The following is a 25,840-nucleotide window of genomic DNA, read 5'->3' as shown; positions in this document are numbered from 1 at the left end:
GATCTATTAACAACTGTACATCTCAATGTAGGCATTATAATAGATCAAAAGCAAAGAGTCTTGTGGCACTTTAAAGACAAACTTGGGGTTTTTTGGTCTGGAAAAGGTGTGAGGCCCTTCCCTGTCATGCCTGCAGCATTCAGGAAGTTAACTAAATATCCTGCTTGAGAAAAACCATTGTTCATTTGTGATAGGAGAAGAACACTTTCTTGAGTTTTTGTCTTCACTGATTTAATAACAGTAAAGATGGTCAGTCCAAGGTACTGTATTTCTATCTTCTTGATAGCACACCTCTTCCTTACCATTATCTCTACTTGTAGATCTAAGTTTTGGCATCCCCGCCTGGAACAATCCTCCTAAGCCAGGTGGTCCACCTCCACCATAGCTATTGCTGCTGTTACAGCTGCCACTGCCACCACTGGAGAAACCAGAGCTACCACCTCCGCCACCTGCCCCTTTTGGTTCTGCAAAGAGAGGGAAGTTGAAGGGGTCTTAAATCATGATTCTGAAACCACAACATTTTGTTGACTATTTATATCTGGCTTAAATTAAATAATAACCAGTCTGTCCCCAAACAGCAAATTGCTTTAGACTCTACCACTGGAGTCTCTATATGCATCATAACCATGTTAATTAACAATTTTTACATCATCAAGAAGTCTAGTTTACAAAAATTACAAAAGTCTAGTGTACAAATTACTCTGTTTAAGTCTGTGATGATAACTCACCAAATTAACCTCTCTCCAACCGGTCCCTTGCAGTTGTGTTAGACTTCAATTCTCATAACTTCCAGCTAGTATCTTTCATAATGAGGGCTAGAAATCATGGAAACTGAAGTCCAACAGCCTTGGAGGGCATCAGGTTTGAAATGGCTGCATACAGATTGTTATGAATGAGATCTCCCCACAGCCTCAGATTAAAGTTTGGAATTTCTAGGTAAAGGGAAATCTAAGAAGAGGAACAAAGGATTCTTTTGATTCTATTTCAGAAGAAATTATCTCTGTAAAAATTGGGAAATTCTGTTTTATATCAGCCTTGAATGACATACTTCAAGAGTTAATATTTTTTAAGGATAATGATGATGATAATGATGATGATAGTAATAACAATAGGAAATTTCCCCTCTCTTTACTGGGGCTTTGGGATTGAGAAATCCTACTTGTGGTAGACCAGCAACATCTTGTGGTCTGCTGGGAGCATTTTCTTTTTACTTAAGTGGCTGTTTTTCTATGATATGAACAACTGGGTAATTTATCTGTTTCACTATTAAATGTTTGCATTTTCGATATTTAAAGTTTAAAGGGTATTTGTATTTCATCAAATACCTTTAAACTTTTTAAAGGAAGTTTGATTCTGTTTAACTCTGGTGAGATTGGTCTGTCCTGTAAGGGAAGAGGAATGGTTGAAACCTCCAGTCACACAACTAGAAGCTATATACTGAGGAGGTTACTATATAGAAATTATTTCAAGCTTTACATGTTTGATATTTTAATTGCTAGAAAGACAAAACAAATCCTATTTCTCTCACACATTGGAGTGTTGTGAATGTACAGACTGCAGGCTCAGACTTTCAGATAGCTACTCTGCCAGTCCAGACATCTTTATCCACATCTTGATGAAGGAGAGATGTTCTTTTTGTCATTCAGACATAGGGAGATAGCCCAGTCCTTCCTTCTATTCAGGGCATAATGATTTTTTTGTCGCTTTTTAAAACTGAAGCAGAAGCTGCTGAATGTTGAGACTGAGAAATGATGGCACAAACATTGTTCTTCAGAGCTCAGATTACAGTCTGGAATTTCTAAGGAAAAAGGAAGTCCAAAAAACTGAATCAGATAGAATATCTGATTTCAAGAGAATTCTATTTCTGAAGGAATAGGTAACAAGTCTAGGGTGGAATTTGTATTAGAGCTTTGTTGATTATTTCCCTCTGCTGTTTAAATTTCCTGTCTGCTTTCTTTTTCTGTGTAAATTCAGTACTTGAGTGTATTTCAGATTTTTATACGTATCTTCATTTGTGCAGGACTAATATTCCTTTTTTAGACTCTTTATGACTTGGAGTAAGAAGTCCCTCTCCAAACTTTTTAAAATTTATCAATGATTAGGGAGAGAACACGAGGTGATACATTCTCTGGGAGACAGATGGTAGCAGAGGCAACTCTCAAGAGACTCTCCCAAAGCAGGAGGCAGGGCCAGGACAAGAAGACCCAGAGGGCCTCTGGGAAGGAAGGTTTGAGACCACCAGAGTTCAAGCCCACAGGCTCAGTCATTCCACTAGATGGATATACTTACTGTCAAGAACTGGGGCACTCCTATCATTGGTAACAGCCTTCTTCAGCCTTTTCCCTTTGGTAATATCTGACAATAAAGCATTTCGTCCTGCCTGCTCTGTTTTGTTCAAAGAAGGCTTCTCTGTGTTTGCCTGCAAAAGTAAAGATACTAGATATTAGGTAGAACAAGGATAGAAGCACTTAAATCAGAGTATTCTTCGATGTAGAAATCAGCATTTTTTTCTTACATCAGAGCTTCATGATTTCCTATAAAGCTTTATTGTTTGCACACACGTGAAACATTTAGCTGGATCAGATTTTACAACCTTCAAATTACAACTCTGTGAAATCTGGGTTAAACATATACAACAACTCCCAAATTCTGACTGATATCAACAGTGCTACCTAGTGTACCTACACTCCATCAGCATAGCCTGGGGATGGGGAACATGTATCCCATCTTGTGAACTACAATTCCTACCATCCATCAGCCTTGGCCCTGCTAGCTAGGACTTTTGAGAGTTAAAGTTCAGCTATATCTGAAAGGCTATAGGTTCCTCATCCCACAAAAACATGCTTGAGTTTTGACCCAATCCATGTTCCTAGCTCAACTACCTTGACTTCGGATCCAACCGAAGTCCATGGCTCAGTTCAATCCACTGCAGTGGGAATGTCCTAGAGGTCCAAACCTCTATTAGCTAATGTATGATTGGCTACTTCACTCATTTACATCAGATATTGATTCTATTTCACCATCAAACTATGCTTCATTTCAGGAAACAGCTAAGCTTCTAACCATCAATATTAAATTCCTACATATATGTGGGATATCGTTCCAGGTGCTCATTTACTTTGACATTATGCAAATCAGGTTATCAAAATTCAAAACCATGTCTTCAGCAAAGAATTCTGCATGTATTTGAAACCCATGACATTGTTCAAGCACATAAAGATTGCCTTCCTACATCATATTATGGCTATTCATTGGGCACAAGTATACATAGTAAAATTCTATAAAATGTTATATCCTCTGGCATTAGAGTAATGAAATTAAACATTTCTTTCCTTTTATTCATTTTAGGGAGAGATCTTTAAAACCATCATCCCCTTCCCCAAATCCATGCAGCCTTGAGTCATGGTTGCTAATTTAAAGTAGTAGTAATTTAAAACTAAAGACTTATTTAAGTCAAGTTTAACTCTGGAATGACCTCATGCCATTTTTCTCGGTAGCAAGCAATACAGAAGAAGTTTGGCAAGCTTCACTCCAAAAATATTCAATTTTTGACATTCTTTTTATTTTTCTCTGTTTGGATGTCTTACCATGACACAGCAAAATGTGTCACTTCAAAATGAATGTTTGGAGTGAGGTCTGTCAAACTGTGTGTGTGTGTCTGCGTGCGTGTGTGTGTACGCATGTGTGTGTATGAAGAGGGGCATGAAGAGAGGTTGCACCAGTAATTTATTTCGAAAACAGTGTTTTAACAAGAGAATTTGATAAAGTGATGGTTTGGTGAGAAAAAGCAAAGGATGAATGTACTGTAAAAGGATAAGGATAAATGGTATTTCAGGATTCTTTCTAGCAGATGCTTTTCAGCACCATGGTTGATGGGGCAACAGTCTGATGGCAGGATCACTCTTGCAGTGTCAGTGGGGATAAGCCAGGCTTGGCATCAGCCGCCAACACACTCAGCCCATGGCAAGGATTACACACGCTAGATTTTTGCTTTTTGGAAGGTTATAGAGGAATATATGGATATCAGAAAGTTGCAGCAAGCATTAAATAGATCCTATGATGCAAAAAGAAATGGGGGTCTAAAAATGAATGTATCCAAGACCAAGGCAGTTGTCTTTAACCATAAAAATGGAATGAACAATTGCCAAGTGATACATAAATAGTGAAAAACTAGAGGAAGTAGGTGAATTTATGCACCTGGTCAGAACATTTTCTAAAGATGGGGAAAACAGGTGGACAAATGCTAAGGCATTCAAATGATAGAAGGGTGGTGGGTCTCCATATATCCCCTATTGCAATGAATGCAAGAAGCAAAAATGGCTGTGCATAAGAGTGTGCTTCAAAATGAGTATGTCTGAGTATGTCAAGATAAATATAAAATTAAACTGAATGCAGTAGGAATGGGTTGCTTAAGAAGTGTGTGTACTAAACCAAGAAGGGACAGAGTCAAGAATGAATGGGTGAATAATGAATGTAGAATGAATGCAAGAATGAAAGAAGGCCATATAGAGAAGGAGGATTGAAATGTAAACATACAAGAAGGCTTGTATATAGATTGAGACGGAAAAAGTCATATTGGGAATGAGCTAATGAGATCCTCAAAAAGAGAGTGGTGAGAAAAATAACAGCAAAAGGCAATGTATGAAGTAGTATATGGACATGGTGGAAAGGAGGACAGAAATATATGGAGTGATATAGTGAATTGTATTGGTGTAAACTCAATTTAATTAGATTTCCTTTTCTTTCCTCTTAGGCCATGTCTTCAATTTATTTGGCTTACTATTTCTTACTCTTTTTCTGTGCTTTGGTGTATAGTATAATGTTGCTTGCCTACAATGGGAGTACCTGTAGAGCAGGGTTCCTCAACCTCAGCAACTTTAAGATGGATGGACTTGCATGGCTGGCTAGGGAATTCTGGGAGTTGAAGTCCACCCATCTTAAAGTTGCTGAGGTTGAGGAACCCTGCTGCAGAGTGATCAGTATTGATGAATGAGAAACTCAGCTATTTAACTAACTCAGGAAATTTCCTTTCCTGAAATAAAATACATGTAGTATAAATGGTAGGTATGGGGCCTCTAAACATGCAATAAGCATTTTGTAAAAAGTTAGATAAGTCCAGACTTGTCATGCATCCATCTCTGAATGTCTAGGGATTTAAGTGAAAGCTGACATTTAAATTCTATTATAAATAAGCCTGTAAGGAAGATACACTTTTTTAAATTTGCTATTTTGGAAAGATATGTGCACACAGTTTGCACAAAAGACTTATTTTCTATAAGCTAACACTTATAGATTAATGGATAATCTCATAGAATTTCCTGGCTTTGTTTATAGAGGAATAAAATTGTTGATTACTTTTTACTAAAACCACTTGAAGATTTTTCATCTGCCAGTTCAAAGAGTTGCATAGCTATTTCCAATTTTACAAACTTGCAACCTATGTTTAAAATCTGCTGTGTACTGCTAGAAAATCTGAACTGTATTTTCTTACCAGTAATACAAGCTTAAAATAAAATTTAACCTAAAAATAAGAAAATATTTTCAAGAGTAAGATGAAACAGCTTAAATTTTTCCAGATGTTTTGAAAGCTGACTCATGTTTGTTCAAAATTTAACTAAAGAAGCATATTTTACCCCCTGCCATCATCTCCCATCCCCAAAGTAAATCTTGCGCAATATTCTTGCACTTGGTTTCTGTGTTAAATTTCTATCATACTTACCTAAATTTCAGATGAAGATTAGCTGGGAAAAAAGCCTCATCTGCTTCATTTACTATATTCTCAGTGAACATGAGAACTCTGCCATTTTAAAGGTAAATTATATTTGGGGCGGGGGGAGAAACTGGTCTTCTGTTCAGATAAGTACACTACTGAACTTCTTTCCAGCACTTCATAGGCATTAAAATAATGTGAAGAGCAGGGAGTGAAAACATTTTAAAAGTTGGAATTGGTTTCTGCTCAGATTCATTTATATTTAATCTGAAGACCTGGGTTATACTCTGACATTGCGTGTTTGTCACTCACCATAATGTGATGAGATATTTAAATTAGGAGACAATGATGAATGCTTAATGTCCATAAACCATGACTGGAGGCATGTTTCTGATTCTGATTTGGAGGGCAAATATTAGTAATAATTTGGTGACTTACAAATGGCGGGCTGGGTTCATATGTCATACTATGTGATTATGTGGGATTTGAAAATATGGTACCTCAGCACATCAACATGCTCAGGGACACCTACCTCTCTTGATGCAAATACAGGTAGTCCCTGGTTAACTACAGTAATTAGGACCTGGCAGTCTATCACTAAATGACACAATTGTAAAGTGCAATGTCACATGACTGCACTGATTTACAACAGTTCCACTTGTGGTCATTAAGCAAATCCTGTGCAGTTGTTAAGTGCAACATCATGTAGTTGCCATTTGTGACCTCCTGCCAGCTTCTCCACTGACTTTGCTTGTTGGAAGCTGGCAGTGAAGGTCGCAAATGGCGATCACGTGACTGCAGGACACTACAGCTGTTGTAATTGTGAGCTGGTTGCCAAGCACCTGAATCACAATCACGTGACTGAGGGAATGGTGTGACAGCTGCAACTTTGAGGACCGGTTGTAAGACTTCTTGTTCAACGCCATTGTAATTTTGAACGGTCCCTAAACAAATGGCCATTATCTGAGAGCTGCAAAAGCAAAAAGGTGCTTCAAAGCATTCAGGAGTGTGTACATAGTACCTTTTTGCAACTCCTTAACAAACATGGCTTTTCCCAGGATCGTGCTGCAGCTATAGAGGGTAGCCATCCCATCCCACCAAAAAAAACAAACAAAAACAGCTGTTTTAAAGAATTGCACTCAGGTGCTATGTGAGTGACACTGCATTCTTCAAAGCATTTTTTTCTTTTGCCTTTGAGTCTAAAGTGCTGCACATACGTATCTGCACAAAGCAGAACATCAGTTCTAGCATCATCTTTATTTCTGTTAATGTCTCTGGCACTGGGCCCTGTAAATTTTATTTCTTAGAAAATAATAACGGATAGCTGTAGCCCAGTTTTTGTTCTGAAGTCTATTTGGCTGAAAACAAAGGTAAGCAGTAAGTAGCATCCTATGGTGGAAGGGAGATAGGAGTGTCAAGTCCCATTGGCTAAATTAGTGTAATTGATTATGCCCTGATGTCTACTATTTTGTAAATCAGTAGCCCTTCCCCCAAGCAACCATTTGGCCTCACAACTTGCTGTGAAGATTCTACACATGCCCACCAGACAAAAGACTTTGTGGATGTGTGACTTAGTACATTCTACAAACCTAGCCAATTATACCATGTTTAACAAGTTCAGCAAAACTTGCTTAAGCAACTCATGGTATCCCACTTCAAGGGTAAACAGATAAATGAGAATGGAAAAGCAGTGGGTGAACTTGCTGAAGATGCCCACTCCTCCAAACCATACTCTGGAAATTTAGCGAGTAACTTAAACAGTGCCCCGACAGACATGGAACTTACTACAGAGATGCTGTATATCGCTATGGGAAGCATTGCATGGGTCCCCATTTCCAAGGATCTCCATTTCCAAGGATTACCTCTGTATTAGCTTACATAAATGTAGCATGATTTTAGCTAACTTGGGACTAGTAGGGGGTATTTTTTGGTCTTTTCCCAAAACAAAGAAAAGCCAGTTTAGTGCCATTGTAGGACATTCATCCCATGCTATGATTTATTTTAATCATCACATGGCTGAGCACACCTGCTAAGCTAGGATTTTTTTCCCAACAAAGCTTTGTTGAGGAAGCTTGGCCTGGTTCACATATCATATTAAACCCAAACAAACAAACAAATGAAACATATTATGCTGTGATGTATGAACCAGGCTAGGAGTCACCTAAGGTCTACATCATAGTAGTATAATCTTTTATTATTGTATTTTTTCCAGTATGTGCTTATATATAACCACAGTAGAAGACCTAACTATATTCACAACAACCCCCCTGTGAGTAGCTGAGCTGGGGGGGGGGAACTGTCCCAAAGTCACCCAATCAGCTTCCAAGGATGAGGGTGGACTTCCTGCTCCTACTCCAAAGTTTTAACCATAACCCCACACTGTCTCTCACTGTAATTCAGGAGAGAAAGGAAAACAAGCCTTTTGTGGCTAGACTCTGAAACCCAAAGGCATTTGGTAAGCATTATAGTTTAAAACCTTAATAGGTTTATTTATCTTAAGTTTTTCAGAAAGAGGTCCCCCCCCCAAAAGAGAGAACAAAAACCAAAAAGAGAACTGTATGGGGAAAAAAAGGCAACCAACTTAAGAAACAACAACAAAACCAACAAAAAGGGGGAAACGATCTATATATATATCACTCACTCACTCACTCACTCATTTATTTATTTATTTATCAAACCAATTTATATAGCTGCCCATCTCACCACAGGTGACTCTGGGCAGCGTACCACAAAGCTAAACACAGTCAATAAATACATTTAAAATACAAAAATAAAAATAGAATAGAGAATAAAAGGAAGTTAAAAATAAGGGAGCCACCTCACTAATTCCCCCATCCCCTGGGGTACCCAGGCCTGCTGGCATAACCAGGTCTTGAGGGATCTCCGGAAGCTCAACAGTGACGAGGCCAGTCTCACCTCAGGGGGGAGAAGATTCCACAGTGCGGGCGCCACAGCAGAAAAGACCTGGCACGCCTGGGGCTTGCCAAATGTAATAGTCTAAAACGTGCTTCATTTTCACAGGACAAGCTAGGATGGTCAGGCTTTGTTTCTCTTCCATTAAAATTAAAAACTTTTTAAAACTGCAACTTACCAAAGAAAATGTTGGCGGAGGTGGCGGAGGTGGAGGAGGCGGAACAGGCATCTTCTAGACTTGAATTTCTCCTTTGTCGCAATGAAACCTGTTGGAGGAATACAAACCACCTATATGGTTAAAAACTGAGTCATGTTCTTCATGCGCAACTGGTCAACTAATACAGCCCCCCCCCCTTCCCCATTAGTAATTTATAATAAATCTGTAGCTTTTAGAGAGCAAAAGATCTGGAGTGACTAAAAATCCAGTTAATCCATTTTGGTTTTTAACTCAGAGAAATAGGATGCTATGGAACAGAGGAAGCCAAGAAAAGATAAAGGCACAGGGGTCTGTTTGCATGCCAGTGTTTCAAGGAGTGAGATTCTAGGTCGCCTCTCCTGTTTGGATCAAGATATCTACTATGGCTTTGCCAGGGGGCAGATCTAGATTCAAAAATCCCCATTCAGCTATGATGCTCCTTGAAGGTCAGTCTCAAATTCTCAGTCTAATCTACTTCACAAGTTTGTCATGAAGTTAAAATTCAGAAAAGGGAAGAAAAATGATGTGGGCCATCCAGAATTCCTTGGGAGAAGAGCAAGATATGAACAAGACAAAAGAAAAAAGAAAAAAAGAAAAGAAGTAGTAGTAGTCAAGGAAGTGAACCAAAAACAAGCTTAAAGGAAATTTCATCCTTTTTATTATTTCTCCACCAGTGCGCTTAAGAACTTGATGGCCTAACTTTCAGAGCCAACAGCTAGAGATACTTCCCTCAAGAAAAACATGTAAATGCACCTCAGACATGTAAAAGCTTAAGAAAGGAGAGATATTTTAGAGCTAAGGCACATGAGAGTTCATATTCAGTCTTTTATAATAATAATGTTTTAATTGTAGAGTGTTTTTTGTAATTACTGTTTTTTATGGTTTTATTGTACACATTTTGTGAGATGGGTGCCATATAAATATGAGAAATAAATAAATATTCCAGAAGGCCCAGATGCTGCATGCTCTTGGGGAATGGAGAGAACATATGCATGCATTAAATATTTCCAACACTGAATATTTAGGGACAGGCTACAGTCTATTCCCATCTCTTCCAAAAAAATATTGTAAGAAGTTGCAGAGAGAAAGTAAGTTCAAACTGCAACTTGAAAAGTAGAAAGCTGTGTGTGTGTGTGTGTTGCGAGTAAAACATGGTCTAGATCAGTGTTTCTGAATCTCAGCAACTTTAAGATATGTGGACTTCAACTCACCGAATTCCCCATGCTGGTTGGGGAATTCTGGGAGTTGAAGTCCACACATCTTAAAGTTGCCAAGGTTGAGAAACACTAATCTAGGTGATATCAAGCAGATTATCTCCTTCTTTGGAGTCTGGCCATAAGGAATGAGTACACAAGACTTTCAGTCCAACACTATGGTGTTTTGAACTGTTATTGGGGAGGGTGATACTGGAAAGAAATGAATCATTTCTCTTGCTGCTTCATACATTATTCTCATGTTTTATAACTGCACGGAGGAGTTTCAGGTCCCAAAATTTACTTCTCTGAAAAGAAATGCATGAGAAAATGGTGTTGATGAGGAAAGCCATGTATCAGCCCTGTCATCCTATTAAGATTCAATCAGCAATTTGATCAATACAAAATTTAAATCCTGTTTAAAATGTAGGTATTATCTGACCCAGTTAGGTCTGTTATGTATTCTCTTTCCTATCGACAGAAAAAGTTAACCTAAACATTAGCCTGATTTGCAATACTGTACAGTGGTTTGTCCTACAGTCACATTTTTCTAATTCTTGTACTAAAACTTTAACACTTCCATCAATTCATATCAGCCAAAGTTCTGAATATTTTAGAATTGTACATTTTGCTATCAATCTTCCCTGTAGAAAAATAGACAGTGTTTTTTCTGCAACCATTTTAGGCCTAAATGTGAAAACTGCAAAGTCTAAAGTTAAATTTGTTTCACTTCCTGTTAATAGGGAAATTAGTTCTTGCAGCAAACCACATTCTTCTTGTTTAACTACGGGTTTCGGGTTTTTTTTTTCCATAGCTGCAATAGTTTGTTGAATTCATATCCTACAGCCAACAAATCCTGACAAAACATTTCTAGCCACTCAAATATATCCTGAGGTGGCGGTGGCTTGTATAAATGCAATAACCAAAAGCATTTCAGACTGATTATGCTTAAAGTCCCTATAAGGATTAAACAAACTAGATTTAATTTTTTGCATAAAGCATTTTAAGGAATCTTAAAAATTCATCATGTACCAGTAGCTTCGACTGCAAGCTTCTGCAGGCTACCCAAATGTCCAGTTAGCATTTTGTTTAACGTAACACGTATTTGAGCCCGGAAATGGTATTAAACATACTGTAATTTCTATTGACCAAACATCCTAATCCACCTGGCTTTGACAGGCTCTATTTCTCTGATCAGACAAGTTATGTAAATTATGTCATTAGCTTTAGTTTATGTCACTTATGTGATTACATAATGATGCAAATGATGTCAGTTGATCCAAATGGCATACATTCAGATTTAACAAACACCCCCTTCCCTCAAATAGCCTGTTACATTGGAATTTCACTGTTCTTGGACAGAAACCTACTGAAAATTTGGAAAAAATTTAGTTTTCATCCCTAAGACTTCCATTCCTTTCTTGGGCCTTTGGTTGTTATAACAACGCTTGAAGCAACTTTTAGATATTTAACATGACTGAAAACACACAATTTTAAAATAATATAAAAGAATATAATCTATAGCACATGCCTCTATTTTTTTTAAAAAAAAGCTCTCACACCTCTAAAACCCCTTCAACCAGACAGGCCAAAGGCCTGTCAGAAATGCAACCTCAGACCTCTATGAAAAATCAGTAAAACTAAAACTACAGGTAGTCCTTATTTAGCAACCATAATTGGGACCAGCAACTCAGTCATTAAGTGAAGCAGTCACTAAGTGAAACTATGACTCTGCTTATGATCTTATTTCAGCTTTGCTTTGCTTTACAGACCTGCAAAGGTGGTCAGCATGAAGATTGGTCATAAAGTTACTTTTTCATCACTGCTGTAATTGTGAATGGTCACCAAACAAGGCAGTTGCTAAATAAGGACTACCTGTATAGGCAGTTTCACAGGTGCCTACGAGATCGGCAATGATGTTGTACCTGAAAATGTTGAACAGCAGCTTAATTATTTAGGATCAAACTTTTCAAATACCAAGAGCTAACCTAGCTGAATGACCAACATCCAGATGTCATTAGATGACAGCAAAGATTACCCCCCAAACTCTTAACTCTTGTCTTGTTTGCATTTTGAAGTAGGGTAGGGTAGCCCACAAACATCTCTCCTTCTAGCATGCTTACAAATCCTCTTGCAATTCCTTTGCAATGAGGACACGGATCCATGACCCAGAATTGTAGGGTATGTAGATGACATGTTATCTATTTTAAACCAGTCATTTAAAAAAAAATGCTTAAATTTAGACCGAAGACAGAAGTGGAGAACTCACTGCAGTTATTCATTTCCTGAATAATTAGTCTCCAAATAGAGAAAGAGGAATACTGACAAGGCTAATAGAAGATTTGGGGAGGAGGGGGAGAGATGGGCTCCATTTTTGGTCCCAGGCATAATAAATCAAAAAGCACACTCATAGGGCCAACTGAAGCTGTGCAGTATGCAAATACATACACACGGAAAGAAAGAAAACAATAATGTTGAACAAGTTACCAGATTATTTAAACAACATAAACAAGTGTGTTGTCTCTTTAAAAAGGGGAAATTGGTAAAATGAAATAAGCAGTTTAAAAAAAAAAAGTCAGATTGAGGATGCACTTTTGAAAATCCATGGGGTAAGATGATCCAAGGTGGGGCTAAAAAAGTCAACATGGGGGGTAACTCACACAAAAAAAAGCATCATAGCTTGTAATGGTATGTGGGAATGACCTTGAAAGACAAGGGGAAGAGATGTTGTCTAGTGAATGATCAGATCAAAGGGGGAGCAGCCTGCAGCTGAATAATGGGCAGAGAAAGAAACTTAGAAAGGATCCACCTTAACTTATCAGGTGATAAAGAGATGGTGGGAGATTTGTACTTTCAGATTTGCAAGATTTTGTTAATGCAGCCTTACTGTACAATAAAGCAGAATTAGTTCATCTTGTTGTGTTTCCTGTCTGGTCTACCTGGGAGGCTAACACAGCTTCAATCACATGGTCATGGCTGCCAGAGAAGACCGGCCATGCAATTAATATGTCCAGCCTTGATTTTGGCTCTATAAGCCACTTAATGTGGTATAGCAGGCACCGTGAAATCCTCAAAGTGTTTTGGGCCACCACATTCACATTGCTTGCCACTGGCCATGCAAGCTGGGACTGGTAGGAAATGAACTCTAAAACATTTGGAGAAATCTAGGCTGCCCGCACTGGAATTAGGTACATCTCTCTTTAAATGCCTTCAGTCATGAAGCTTATGGTCAATCTTGCTCATATAAACACATTCATAGACAAAAAGGATTTGTACACTGAACAAAATTATAATGTGGTATCTTTAGTTCTGGTTTATGATGACACGTGAATTCAGTCACTACAGTCTGTAGGCCATGGTTTATGATTGACCATTATTTGGCTTGTTCAATAAACCATGGTTAAGACAAACAATGGTTTTGTGCAATGTGTGAACCCACCCATCCACATGCAATCTGCCTCTGTCTGTTTCTCACTCTATGTATTCCTAATCTACCTGTCTGGTTTGTATAAGAATAACACATGGATCAAAGGGAGAATAAAAGGACAAAAAATTAAAGATTTGTTTTACATACACATGTACCCCCACTCCAACTGCTAGAAACAAGATGTGTAGAAGAAGGAAGGTAAGGAGGGTACATATCAAGAAATGCTATCTAGTCCTTAACCTCTGGAAATCATTCCTAAAGAAAGCTCAAATTCTCCACTTAAAATATTCAGAGTCACAAAGAAGTTTTTGTTTGAACCTGCAATTTAGGCCAGGCTAAAAATTATAATTAAGATGCTGATTATGTTTTTTTTATTTAAGGCATATACAGTCTTCAACAAGTTCCCTGGGCAGCTTGCAAATATTTAAAGTTACAGAAAAGCACATTAAAACAAAACACGTTGAAATTACTATAATATAAAAGAACATTAAAAACGATCAGTAGAAATAAGAAAAAACAGAACATAGAAAGCCATTACCCAAGACCTTTGGCTTTTAGTTCAGTAACATCCCAATACTTTGTCCCTTCTCTGATGCTAAGTAGCTTTTTGTGACTGTTTATTTATTTGGAGTTTTACATATCTTAATTCACTATTGGGTTTCTAACTGTATATTTTTATTGTAGAAAGTCATATTGAGGAACCATTATGCAATTTCCCAACATAAAAATTACCCTCAGGCTTGTATCAGTATAAAACTGATTAAAATGTTATATGTAGAATGTTAAGTTTTTAGAGTTATATATTTAGTTTATAAAATTTTAATGGATGTTTGGCTTGGATTATTCAACAGAAAGAGAAGCTCCAATCCTGTGTTTGCTTAGTGCATCTAAAATTGTCATTAACAGTCATCTACAGCCTGTTGTCCTCCAGCTTTGTTGAATATCAACTCTTAAAATGGCCATGCTGCTAAAGAATTATGGGAGTTGAAGTCCAACACAATTGATGGTTGGGAAAAATTTACATACAGTTTACATTTAAGGAACTAATTTCTGTCCATGAGAAATGCATGAGAAATGCATTATGCCTCCACAATCATGGAGGGAAAAGGATTTCTAACAGACATTAATTTTTGTTAGCACAGTAGCTTTTAACTGAATATTAAGAGGAATTTGCTGATAATCAAAACTAAAGGTGGTCTCATGCTGGAGTCTTCAAGCTGAGGTTGGATAGCTATCTCTTGGGGGATACTCTAAGCCTGGATTTCCTGAATGAAGCAGAGAGGTGGACTACATGTCCCCTCAACTTATGATTCTGTGAAAAGGTAGTTCAAGAAGTTTATTGATGTTTAATGAATGTAAATTTAGCATAGATTGGGGTTTAAAGGGGAAGACGGCCCATACAGAGTACTAATAAACAACAGAACTCCCTATTTTCATGGAAAATCAAAACAGCAGCAATGATGAGAGTGGTGGGACATAGAGTTTACATTTAGGGAACCAATATAGCTTTTATTATTATCAAGAGCATACTTCACCTTCTTGCAAACAATAACTCCTGTTGCTATAGCAGATGAACCAAAACAGACCAACAACCACTCCAGATAGATTCCAACTGTGAACATATCTGTACTGGGGACATCAAATTAAAGTACATATTTCTATTCTGTATGGTACAGAACTTCATAATTTTAAAGAGAGCAATGGATTCAGGTCACTCCATCAGATGACCTCCAGATAATCCATCAGGGTGCTTACAGAACTCCACAGGCTCCAAATAATTTCCATGGTTGTTCATCAGCCTTACTGTCCCATCTGACATTTTTTAAACATTTTTTGCAGGGCAAACATCTCAGTGAGATGGCACAGAGCATTTGCGGGCATGGGCTACTTTGTTTTCTGGTAAATAGCTGTTTATAAACGGTCGTACCTATTGTGGTAGCTTTTTATGAGTTATAATGGGATGTTCTCAAAATTTCAGATCTGCCCTTGACCCCCTCTCCCCCTGCCAAACTTGCCTACGGTTCTTGTACATGCTTTGATGTACAGATATATTAGAAGACAGGAAACGGACAGGAACTAATCCACACCCATACACATACACATTCACAGTGTTGTTCTGCCAGCTAAAGTGATATTTATGTTACGGTGCAAATTAAATAAATAATTTATGCTTATCTTTCCAATAGAAAAGTACCTTATCTCTACTATGGGCGTGCATGTCTTATTATAAAAATATGTTAGCGGTCTAATATAACTTTATTTACAGAGCTCCTTTGAAGTCCTTCAAATCTTTCAGTCACTCCCTTATCCATACAGTTGCTAAACTTAATTACTGGGTTTTGCTTTCCTGTCAGTTTCTTGATCCCAGCCTTTTGTAAGCTAAAGAGAAAGGAGAGAGAGAGAAAAAAAAATCTTTTTCGAGACCTCTTGGAAAGCCAGCACCTTGGTTGCTCATCTCTGCCCCATTTCTCCTGGGACATCCTTCCAACACAGGTCCATTTCTCTATTGTCCCACCTTTCACCAACTAATCTGCTTCGCATATTTTCTTTCCTGATTTTGCTTACTCCTGCTGGGATTATTTGTTGCACACCCCTCCTTCCTCCGGTGACCTCCCCAACTCCACGGCCTTCTTCCCTTCAGTGTCTTCAGCGCTCTTCTCTCTTGATGCAAGAACAACACCTCCAATCCACCCCGGAACCCAAACGCAAAACGAAACTGCTTTGCCTGACAAATCTGCTCCTTCTAAATCTTGCCCTAGAAGATAGATATGCTTGCTACAGATAGCCTAATTAAACCAAGAACCTTCTGGATGTCTATGTGACACATTCTTATATATCTGGCAAGAAGACAGAAATCTAACCTTGAGACAAAATACAACACTTAATCATGGCAGCTCGTCCTGTCACAGAGTTGAATAAATATTGAAGCAGGAACCTTAAAATAAACGTATTCATGGTTAAAAAACAAAACCACCTCCCAGTTCCCCATCCAAACCCTAGGGAAAATACACACACGCACACAATCTTGGACTCATTCATATGTCCCATGGCCCATCTTACTTTCACTGCTCTTCTATGTGCCCTAACCTGTAAACGCCTCCCTAATTCCCTGGAGTATAAGAAAGAGGAGGAGGTACAGCACAAGCAGATTTGCAAGATTCTGTTATTATAGCCAACTTCAATAAAAGGAGTTTTAACCTTCCTGTGGAGTTGATTTCCTGGCCTGGTCTACCTAGTGGGGCTGACATCCACTTTCTTGTACCAGTGATACACTCAGTTTGATTTCTGTGTCCTGTATCTGGTGATGTCTGTGTTGATAGATGTTGTTTTGGTTGTTTGGAGACTGTGTTAATAAAAGAAAATAATTGGATTGGCAGAAATTGATAAACTGTTCTGCTTTATTTCTGTTTCCTAACCATATGATCCAACTATGTTTTCCTCCTTATTTCCAACATTGGCATTCCAGTTTCCAACCAAAAGTAACACATCTTGTTTGCATGTTCTGTCAATTTCAGACTGAACTTGATCGTAAAACTTATCAACCTTCTGCATTCATGGTTAGAACATAAACTTGGATAACTGTTATATTAAAGGGTTGTTTTTGAAGTTTAATATTAATCAGTCATTGATTGCACTGAATCCAAAGTCTGTCTTTGTGATCTCCTATATTATTTCTATGAGAGTAATGTTCCTTCTTTGTTTGAGTAATAAACAGAGTAAACTGACTGAAAGTGTCAAATCCCAGTACATTTTAATTCTGTGATGCCTAAGTGTCAATCTGTAGACAATTCATTTGATCTTTCACTGGGTTGAAATTTCTCATGTTCATGCTTCTTATATTCCTTGTAGACATAGTGTATGTGGACCTTAGCAGAGACTTCAGCCAAGTGTCTCATGATATTCTCCTTGATAAATTGTTAAAGTATGGACTAGTTAATGCTAGATGGATTCACAATTGGCTAGATAACCACACCCAAAGACTGCTCATGAATGGCTCCAGTTCAGCTTAGAGGGAAGCACTTCAAAGTGTCATAAGATTCAGTCCTGGGCCCAGTCCAGTTCAACATTTTTGTCAATTGGATAAGAGAGTTGAGAGGTTATCTATATTCAGTACAGATCTCAACACATGAAGGGTTTGGGTTTTTTCCTTCCCCAAAGTGGCTTTGTCAGCCTTTTGTTTTCCAGTGGCTGTGGGATGCAAGACAGTGATGCTGTGATATCACTGAAAGGGGTAAATCTTCCGATTCCTTTTCACATTTTTTTGTTTTTGTTTTAAACCAAAAACTATTTTTGCACTTGGAAGGACAAAACTTTCTTTCTTACATGGCTGCAGAACACCACATTGCCACTTGGCCAGCCGCCAATTTCATTTGGTGATCTTGGGGCTCCAGGTTTGGAAGTATCCTACAACCTTCGGCCACAGGCCATTTACTCCTAACAAATGGCAAAAAGATAGAAGATTAATGCTAAGGATCACCAGCCACAGAGATTGTATTTTCTTTGCAACTAAGTTTTCTTGGATCTGAAAGGTCCACAACCAACCTGTTTGTCAAATGTGTGGTATTTATGTTCTGTCCAAGTGGATGACAATTCTGGATGTTTAACAGAAGAGCATGCTATAGCTCAGGAACCATGGGAAATACATATTTTGAATCCCTTGTATAGTGGTGCTCTGAGGACTACACTTTACGATCTCTGCAGAACCAGAGAGGTCTAAACATTAGCAACACAGTAGAATGGCTGTTATAGCAAGCAATAGTGTGGTGCAAAGGGCTCTCTTTGAATCTTTTTAAGTGCTAGAGTGAGCATGGCTGCCCATTCAACCAAGCAGACACAGTCTTTGGAGCACAGAACCTATTCAGGCCCCAGAGCATGTGCAGTCATGAGCAATAACCTAATGCTAAGCCGACTGATCTCAAGCCCCACTGATTTTGGTAGAACTCGCTTCCTAGGTGTGATGTTTTAGGATGAAGACTACACACTGATGTTTTACATACTGAAATCATATTAACTGTGTAAACCTACTCACCCACCCATAATTCAGGAAGCATGTAAGTAGAATTTCATTTTCATGAAAAAAATCTGCATATTTTACTCATCAGAGGAAGAGTTAAGGGCAACCAGCCACCTCTGTTGTCATTTTACTGTTCTTGGCATGGCTTTGCAAAGGGGAAGTGGTGCTTGAACCAGCTCTGGAAAACAGTTCTGAAAAGTATTTTCAGCTGTAAGAGCACTGAATGGTGGATAGAAGAGAAGCTATAGAGTGGAAACCTCTATATAATCTGGCCCCTATCCTACATTCAAGAGCTAGAAGATTCAGATATAGTAACTACTTTCTAAATTAATTAACATATGGTTTAACCATTTTAATTTTATTATTAAATCCCTACCCCATCTTTCTGTTTATTCCAATGTTCAAGGTAGCTTACAACAACAGAAAATCCAAATTATAAAATGGAAAAAAATTAATACAATTAAAAGCAATATGAAAAGCATTCATTAAAATAATTGAGTGTGAACAGCCTAGTGGAAGAGGCATGTTTTTACTATCTTTCTAAATACTGGGAGAGTAAGCACCAGCTGTCTCTCTTTAAGGATGGGAACACATTCCATAATCTGGGAGCCACACAGGACAAGATCATTTCCTCACACATCTAATATCTGATCTTCTAGCAGAAGGAACATCTTCAGAAAGATAAACCAAGCCTGCTAAATCTACAGGATACTTCTTTGCAAATGTTTACAAAAGAATGACCAACTCAGTGCTGAATCTGAATCCAGTTCTATGAGTTAAGGAAGATTTTAATATGAAATTGTGTCCTTGGCTGACCCTACAGTGGTTACAGACTATTGGCTGGAGAAAAATCACGCAAGCTTCAGAAACCTTTTTTCCCCAGAATAGTCTCAAAAACCTTGCCAGTTCTTTGGAATAACTATTACTGAAACAGGATTTTGTTTTATGTTTTTAAAAGCATACAAGGTTTGTTTTTTGTTTTTTTTGGTAGTCAAACTGATATTTGATTCTTGTTGCAATTGTATTCTGATCCCTTATGCAGCCCAATAAAAGGGACCAACACATCTAGGAAAAAGTTATTAGGAATAAAAAATCCCTAAGCAAGGAAAAAATCTGAAAATTAGGTGGTCAGCCCTAATGTACTTTCAACTGCTGTCCACCAACCTTTGATTGTTTTAGCAATGTTACTTTCAGTTTACCCTTGTTTAAGGTTTTTGGCACTAGATATATGCATGCACACCACTCAGTGGGCATGGAAGGCTAACTGAAGGAACCCTCGATGGAGAGATTGGAATGGAGTATCTTGAAAGAAGGTTTCTGAGCTAGAACACTTCTCCATTCTGCAACATGTTTTTTATTTGCTTTATTTTTATTTGCTTCTATTCACCAATTGCTCAGTAAATAGACGAGGGAATATTCCCTTTAAAGGTAGGTTTGAAAAATACTTTGGTCTGAACAAACTGAAGTGCAGATTACTGAGCTTCTGAAAATCACTTTGGTGGGGCTGTTTTGACTGTTTTCTGCCTGAAGTGGAGCTGTGAATAGTGATGGCTACTACAAATGGGCTGAACATTTCTGGACAACTACTAAATGGCACCAAAATTAACCATATTGTTAAAATGTTTGCTGCCATTTAGTAGTCATCTGGATTTCTGTAGCACAGATACATACAGTATGTCTATCAAGGGTGCTCCTACCCACTCTAAATCAAGGATGTGCTCCAGGTCTGCCAAATTATTCTGGGACCTGAAAATGCCTACTGGTAACATCAACTGCATATGGTTTATTTCTAGCATTACATTTAGGACTAATTTTTTTATCAGCCCAAATCATTCAACTTTTTTATCATTAAAATGTCTTTTAGTTAAAATAAGTTCATACTTACCCCATGCCATTTATTTTAATCCTTTTACTATTATCTTTATGCCTACTTTTACATTTGCTTTGTACTGGTTAGTGATTGCCATAGAAATTTATTTGATTTTGGTAATGCCAGTGCTGCCAGAAATCGGTCCTTTTTCCCCACACTGGTAACACTTTTAGATTACTTTAAACTGAAGCAATCTAACTTCCTATCTTTTCCAACTACTTTCTAATTATATTAACTGGGTTTAAATACATATTGTCCTTAAAGTTAGATTGAGAACCAACATGTGGTTAAGGTGCAGGACTAGGCGTCGGTAGACCCAAGTTCTAGTCTTCCCTTAGGCATGGAAGCCGGCTGGGTGACTTTTGGCCAGTCACCCTCTCTCAGGCAAGATCTGGAAGTCAAAAACAACCCAGATCGTGTCAATGGTAACCCTTCTGCAGGGTGGCCAAGGAAATGGCATGGACCTGTCCAGGAAGTGATCAAGATTGACTCAAAGGCACTAAAAAATAGTTTAATTGCTTGTCTAATCATGAGTGATAGTCAAATGTTAAAATTATTTAACTATGCAGTAAGAATTGTTTTAAGAGGGGGAAATCCTGTTATTAAAATAAGAAACCTTCTCAAAGAAGGACTGTGTGGCACTTCAGACTCTATTCCCCAAACATTTTTCAGAGTGCTAGGGTAGTGAATTTAGCACCTGTCTGCAACTCTTTAAAGCAGCTGTGACTTCTCTTGGGATGGCACAGCTGCCATGGAATCACAGAAAAGAACACAGGTGCTTTAAAGAGTTCAGACAGGTGCTCTTTTTGCATCCCTGCTCTTTTTGAAGCCCTGCACATACCTATTATGTTTAGGATACTGTTGCTGCAATTCTGTATATGTATTTACTGGGAGTCAGTATCAACGAATTCAGTGAGATCTCCTTATCAGTATGATTGCACTGTTGACCTCCAGTATGAGAGAAAAAGCAGTTTGTGTAATTTGTGTTTCCTCATCCATCCAACCATCCCCCCTCCCCTTTCCTGGTAGAGGAAATTTTTCAAGATGCACATTTCCTGGGTTTGCATGACACACTGAACCACAATCTAGCCAACCACATTTAAGCCCTAGCATACTGTTTAAACTTAACTCACATGGTTTATGGTTCAGTACGCTGTTTATATTCAGTAAATGGAGTAAATTCTGGTTGACTGTATGTAAACACGTATAAGAACACAGCCATATATAGCTATTAATTTGATAAAAACAAGAAAAAACATTTTATGATTATGTGACCTATATAATCAAGATCTTATTTGTACAACTAAATGGATCCTAGGAACATGAGGCCAGGGAAATATTATCTCTGTTCTCATACAAAATATAATCTCCCAAGTCTGAGAGAGATGATCAACAATGGTATCTGTAATGGGCCGTGAAAATAACCTTGAGAGACAGGAGGAAGAGCCACAGCCTAGACAATGGTCAGACAAGAGGTATCTCAGCCCACAGAAGAAATGGGAGTGGGGAAAGCATCTCAGAAGGGACCCTCCCTAGTTTTCTGGAAAGTAAAGGCAGGGGAGGGGGGAAGCACTTTCAGACTGGCAGGATTCTGTTACTGAAACCTTACAATAAAGGTAGTTTAGTACTCATGGTTTTGGTTTCCTGTCTGGACTATCTTGAAGGGCTGACAGTATCAGTTTGGGCAAACTAATTCTATCCCCCTCAGTCACCACAAACAACCGTTTAAATTTGTCTACGAACTTATTAAGATCAGTTGAGTGCCCCCGGCTTAATTACACCAAAGAGTTGAAAATATCAGAAAGTTACAAGTTTGATATCCAAGTTGAAGAAGTGAACATTTCATTCACTACTTTATGACATTTTAATTACATAAAGACAGAATCCACAAAAGTCAGGCCCCATAGGCCAACAGACAATCTAAAGGAAACCATCACATTAGAATTTGCGAACATCACAGAAAATGTTACTGTACAGGAATGTTCAAATGACATACGTCAAACAATAAGGAAGTATTTAGAAGAAAGTAGCAACCAATTTGAATATTTAATGTAATTTATATAATAAATTGTCTATGGGGCCTGACTTTTTGGTACATCCTGTATATTCTAGAGACCAAAACAATTATTTATAATGATTTTTAGAGAGAATAAAGTGAATGCATGGCTCCAAGCTTATTTTCTATTTTAGGAAGGCCTGTATTGATTAGCATTTATTAGTTGTATTGTTAATGAATGGGTTGAATGTTATACAACTACAGGAAACTGCTTTATATTCAATCCAGTATCGTCTTTTCCCCTGGAGCCCAACTGGTAGATGAGAACCCTAGTCCACTCTATGATGGATTGGAATAGCACAAGTGCCATCAAACCAATATGATAGGGCAGAAGGATGGAGGAGAATAATGGTTATTTTTTTTAATACTAACTCACTTCCCAATTTTTTACATGAATCTAGAACATTGTTATGCAATAAAACCAATAGTTTTCTAAATCTTGCAGTTCATAACGCAACAAATGAGTTAAAATGTTCATAAGAGAAAAAAGTGCACAAAGACTTCTAAAACAGGAAGAAGGGCATAAAGGACCATATCAGGAGAAATGTCCATAAGAATGTATACCGTGGACTGAAAAAAATGCAAACCGATGTGGAAATTGGATGGAATGAACCTAAGATATGAAAAATGAAAAACGAAACATCAAACTTTACAGATTCATGGAATTCTAAGGAGCTGGTTATCAATGTAGTCTAAAAAAAGGCTGAAAATCTGTAACTGAGAACAGCTTCTGGGATGCCAGAGAAAGATGGGTGGGGAGGGGGGGAGGGGGGCAAATAGCAAAAGGAGCACTGCAGTACAACCTCTCCCACTTTTAGACATGGACCATAATGCGACACGTACCTATATAAGAGGCAGAGCTTATGTTGTGATGCTCGTTTTATTTTTGGATTATGCGGATGCCTCTGGATCTTTCCCATCGCCAGCTAACCCAGCAACAAGCAACCTGGTCTTCTTCCACTGTTTCAGATTGCAAATCCCATAAGCACCAGGCAGCACGCCCCAAATGGCACGATATTGTAGGAATTACAGTGCAAATAGTTGGAGGGTATCAGATTGTTTGCCCCAAGTGAATGGTTTTCTAACATCTGGAAATGCAAGGTATGGGAGTCACTTTTATGCGAGATGGGCGGCAATGCAAATATGATAAATAAATAAATAAATAAATTCCACTAGAAGCCACCTCACTATTTGACTTGTTCAGTATGCATTTCCACAACGGATACATTCTTTATACACTGTTTACACATTCACTATTTATTCCCCAAACTGGATACTAATGCATAATAATAAGATATCCACATAAAAGGCCTATAAGGCTGAAGCAATGTGTTCACCTAGGAGGATGTAGCTCAGTCCTGGTAGTACTCAGCTGGTGCCTCTTTCTCAGCAACCTTGGTTAGGAATTGTGAGTTCTGCTAAGGTCTTCCATTAAGTCAAGTGCAATTCAGGGCTTAACCCCTTAAAATTGGTTCGCCGGCCAGTGTCACTTGGTTGAGATGGGCGGCTATAGAAATTAAATAAATAAAATAAAATAAAATAAAATAAAATACAGGATTTGCAGGGAGAAACAATGGTAGCCCACATAGTTTCTGCTTTATTTATTGCATTTAATAGCATCAACAGCAATGCTTCATGGCAGAAAATGTGGTGATAGAAAAAACATTACTGTACTATATGCAGAATTCAAGCAGCACATTAATTTAACTTGCGTACAGAGAGCTTTCAGGCAGCAGTACTGCTGCACCGTCCCCATGACCATCTCAAGGACACAGTGGTCTATTTTGGATTATCACTTCTCAAGATGATAAAAATAATTATGGCCAAGCTGGTCTGTGAGGGGCGAAAGATCAAAATCTATACTTGAGAAATGCTTTTGTTAGAATCAGCCGAACCAATGCAAAATAAGGTTTGAGCTTTTGATTTTTTCTGAACTCTGCAACTGGCAAACTATTCCAAAAAGCAAGGGATGGGAAAGAAGCCTGCACACAGCCTCCTTCCCAGGACATAGCAATATAGGTTAGTTCCCATCTGAATTAGGGAATAATGGTTATTAAATGGGCTTAAAAAACCCAGGATCTTAAACCAACTTTAAACTGAGGTTTAATTTCCTAGATCATTCCAAGGGTGGTAATGACAGGCTGCCTGTATAATTAATTGGAAACTTCCTAGATTGACTGCTGAGCATTATGAAATGGACAGGGAAGTAGCTATGGATGGACACAGACCAAAAAGGTTGGCCTGAACATGGTCAGCAGGTCTGCTATACTTAAGAGACAATCAAACTCTTATTGTACCTTAGCTTGGAAGGTTGGATTCATACCATAATAAGACATAATGCAGTTTGTTCACTTAATAAGTTGTGCAAACCAAAACATAATGTGGTTTGTAAACTATGAATTATTTCTTGGCATGTTGTGTGAACTCAATCAATTCTTCTTTATTCAGGAAACTATAGTTAAATAAATCATAGCTAAACTTGAGCTATGAACTAAGAAACTGTTCATAGCTCAATTCAAATTCATACACACACACACAATGTTCCACTTGTACTTAATTTGTGAAATGTTTCAGATTGTTTTACTATTCACAGACTGCATGCCTCCAATTCAATTCAGGAAAAAAACTAGAGTAAAAAATCAGAAGTTTAGAAACATACTGACAGTATCTTCCAAAGGAAATAGAAATATTTTAACAAACATACTTGTTTCCTGTGTAGATTAAGTACTTGCTAAAATAAGTTAGACATTACATTTTATTTATGGTCTCAGCTACTCTGCCTAGTCTCATTACATAGCTATGCAAGGCTGCTGGTGGAGGTAAAACATTTTGGCTGCACTAGAAAAGGAAAATATATTCATTTTGCTGATTTCATTTCAGTTTTAATAAATGGAATGTCTGATTTCCAAAGATCTTGGAAAACCTTCTTTCTTGCCAGAATAAAACTGAAATCCTAACAGCTCTGTAAATGCTGTGCTCATGTACCTCTGCAAGGTTTATACATTCCATATCAGCTCCTACTTCACCAGGAGAATAATTCTAAACCAGGTCATAACATCCTTTCAACATTATCCACCCTTCACATATATTTATGTACAGTAGTCAGTTAAGGATTGCTTGTCATTTCTGAACCACTGTGTAAGCCTGATGGGAGAACCTCACACAACTTTTAACTGGAGAACAAGCCAAAAGAACTTCAAGTCCCCTAATTACCCTAGTCTGGATGAAGGGAACAATAAGCCATGTCTGAATTGTTGCCAAGAAAACTACACAGACAGGTCCATGTAGTCATCAAGAGTTAAGCTCCACTTGAGAAAGCTTTTAGACAGCCTAGCAGTCAAGAGAAAAAGCAAAACAACATAGTATACAGGCATGAAAACATTCAAGAACTGAGCCAAAGATCTATCTTTCGCTGTCTATGCAGAATCTTCTTCTGAAGAACACACAACTGTAAATGGGTA

General features: G+C 38.0%; 1 protein-coding gene across 4 annotated transcripts in view; it reads right to left on the bottom strand.

Moving 5' to 3' along the window:
* WIPF1 (WAS/WASL interacting protein family member 1) overlaps nt 1–25,840 on the bottom strand; it is a 62,900-nt gene that overhangs the window by 13,350 nt on the left and 23,710 nt on the right. For 2 of the 4 annotated variants that reach the window (XM_088135792.1, XM_088135793.1), the window contains exons 2-4: nt 8,802–8,889; nt 2,290–2,419; nt 303–464 (exon numbers count right to left, since the gene is read on the bottom strand). In XM_088135792.1, the coding sequence (XP_087991918.1) occupies nt 303–464; nt 2,290–2,419; nt 8,802–8,852 (343 nt within the window). In that variant the 5' untranslated portion in view covers nt 8,853–8,889. Of the gene's footprint in view, nt 1–302; nt 465–2,289; nt 2,420–8,801; nt 8,890–23,716; nt 23,857–25,840 lie in introns of those variants that run through there. The other 2 variants (XM_025168997.2, XM_088135794.1) reach the window with 2 other exon arrangements.

This window comes from Python bivittatus, unplaced genomic scaffold (assembly GCF_059951505.1).
Source record: "Python bivittatus isolate LINGU-HERP-01145 unplaced genomic scaffold, Pbiv_v1 ctg000200_np1212, whole genome shotgun sequence".
NCBI classification, from domain to species: Eukaryota; Metazoa; Chordata; class Lepidosauria; order Squamata; family Pythonidae; genus Python; species Python bivittatus.
The sequence above is the reverse complement of the archived record's forward strand: the minus strand, read 5'-3'. Positions and strand labels throughout refer to the sequence as shown.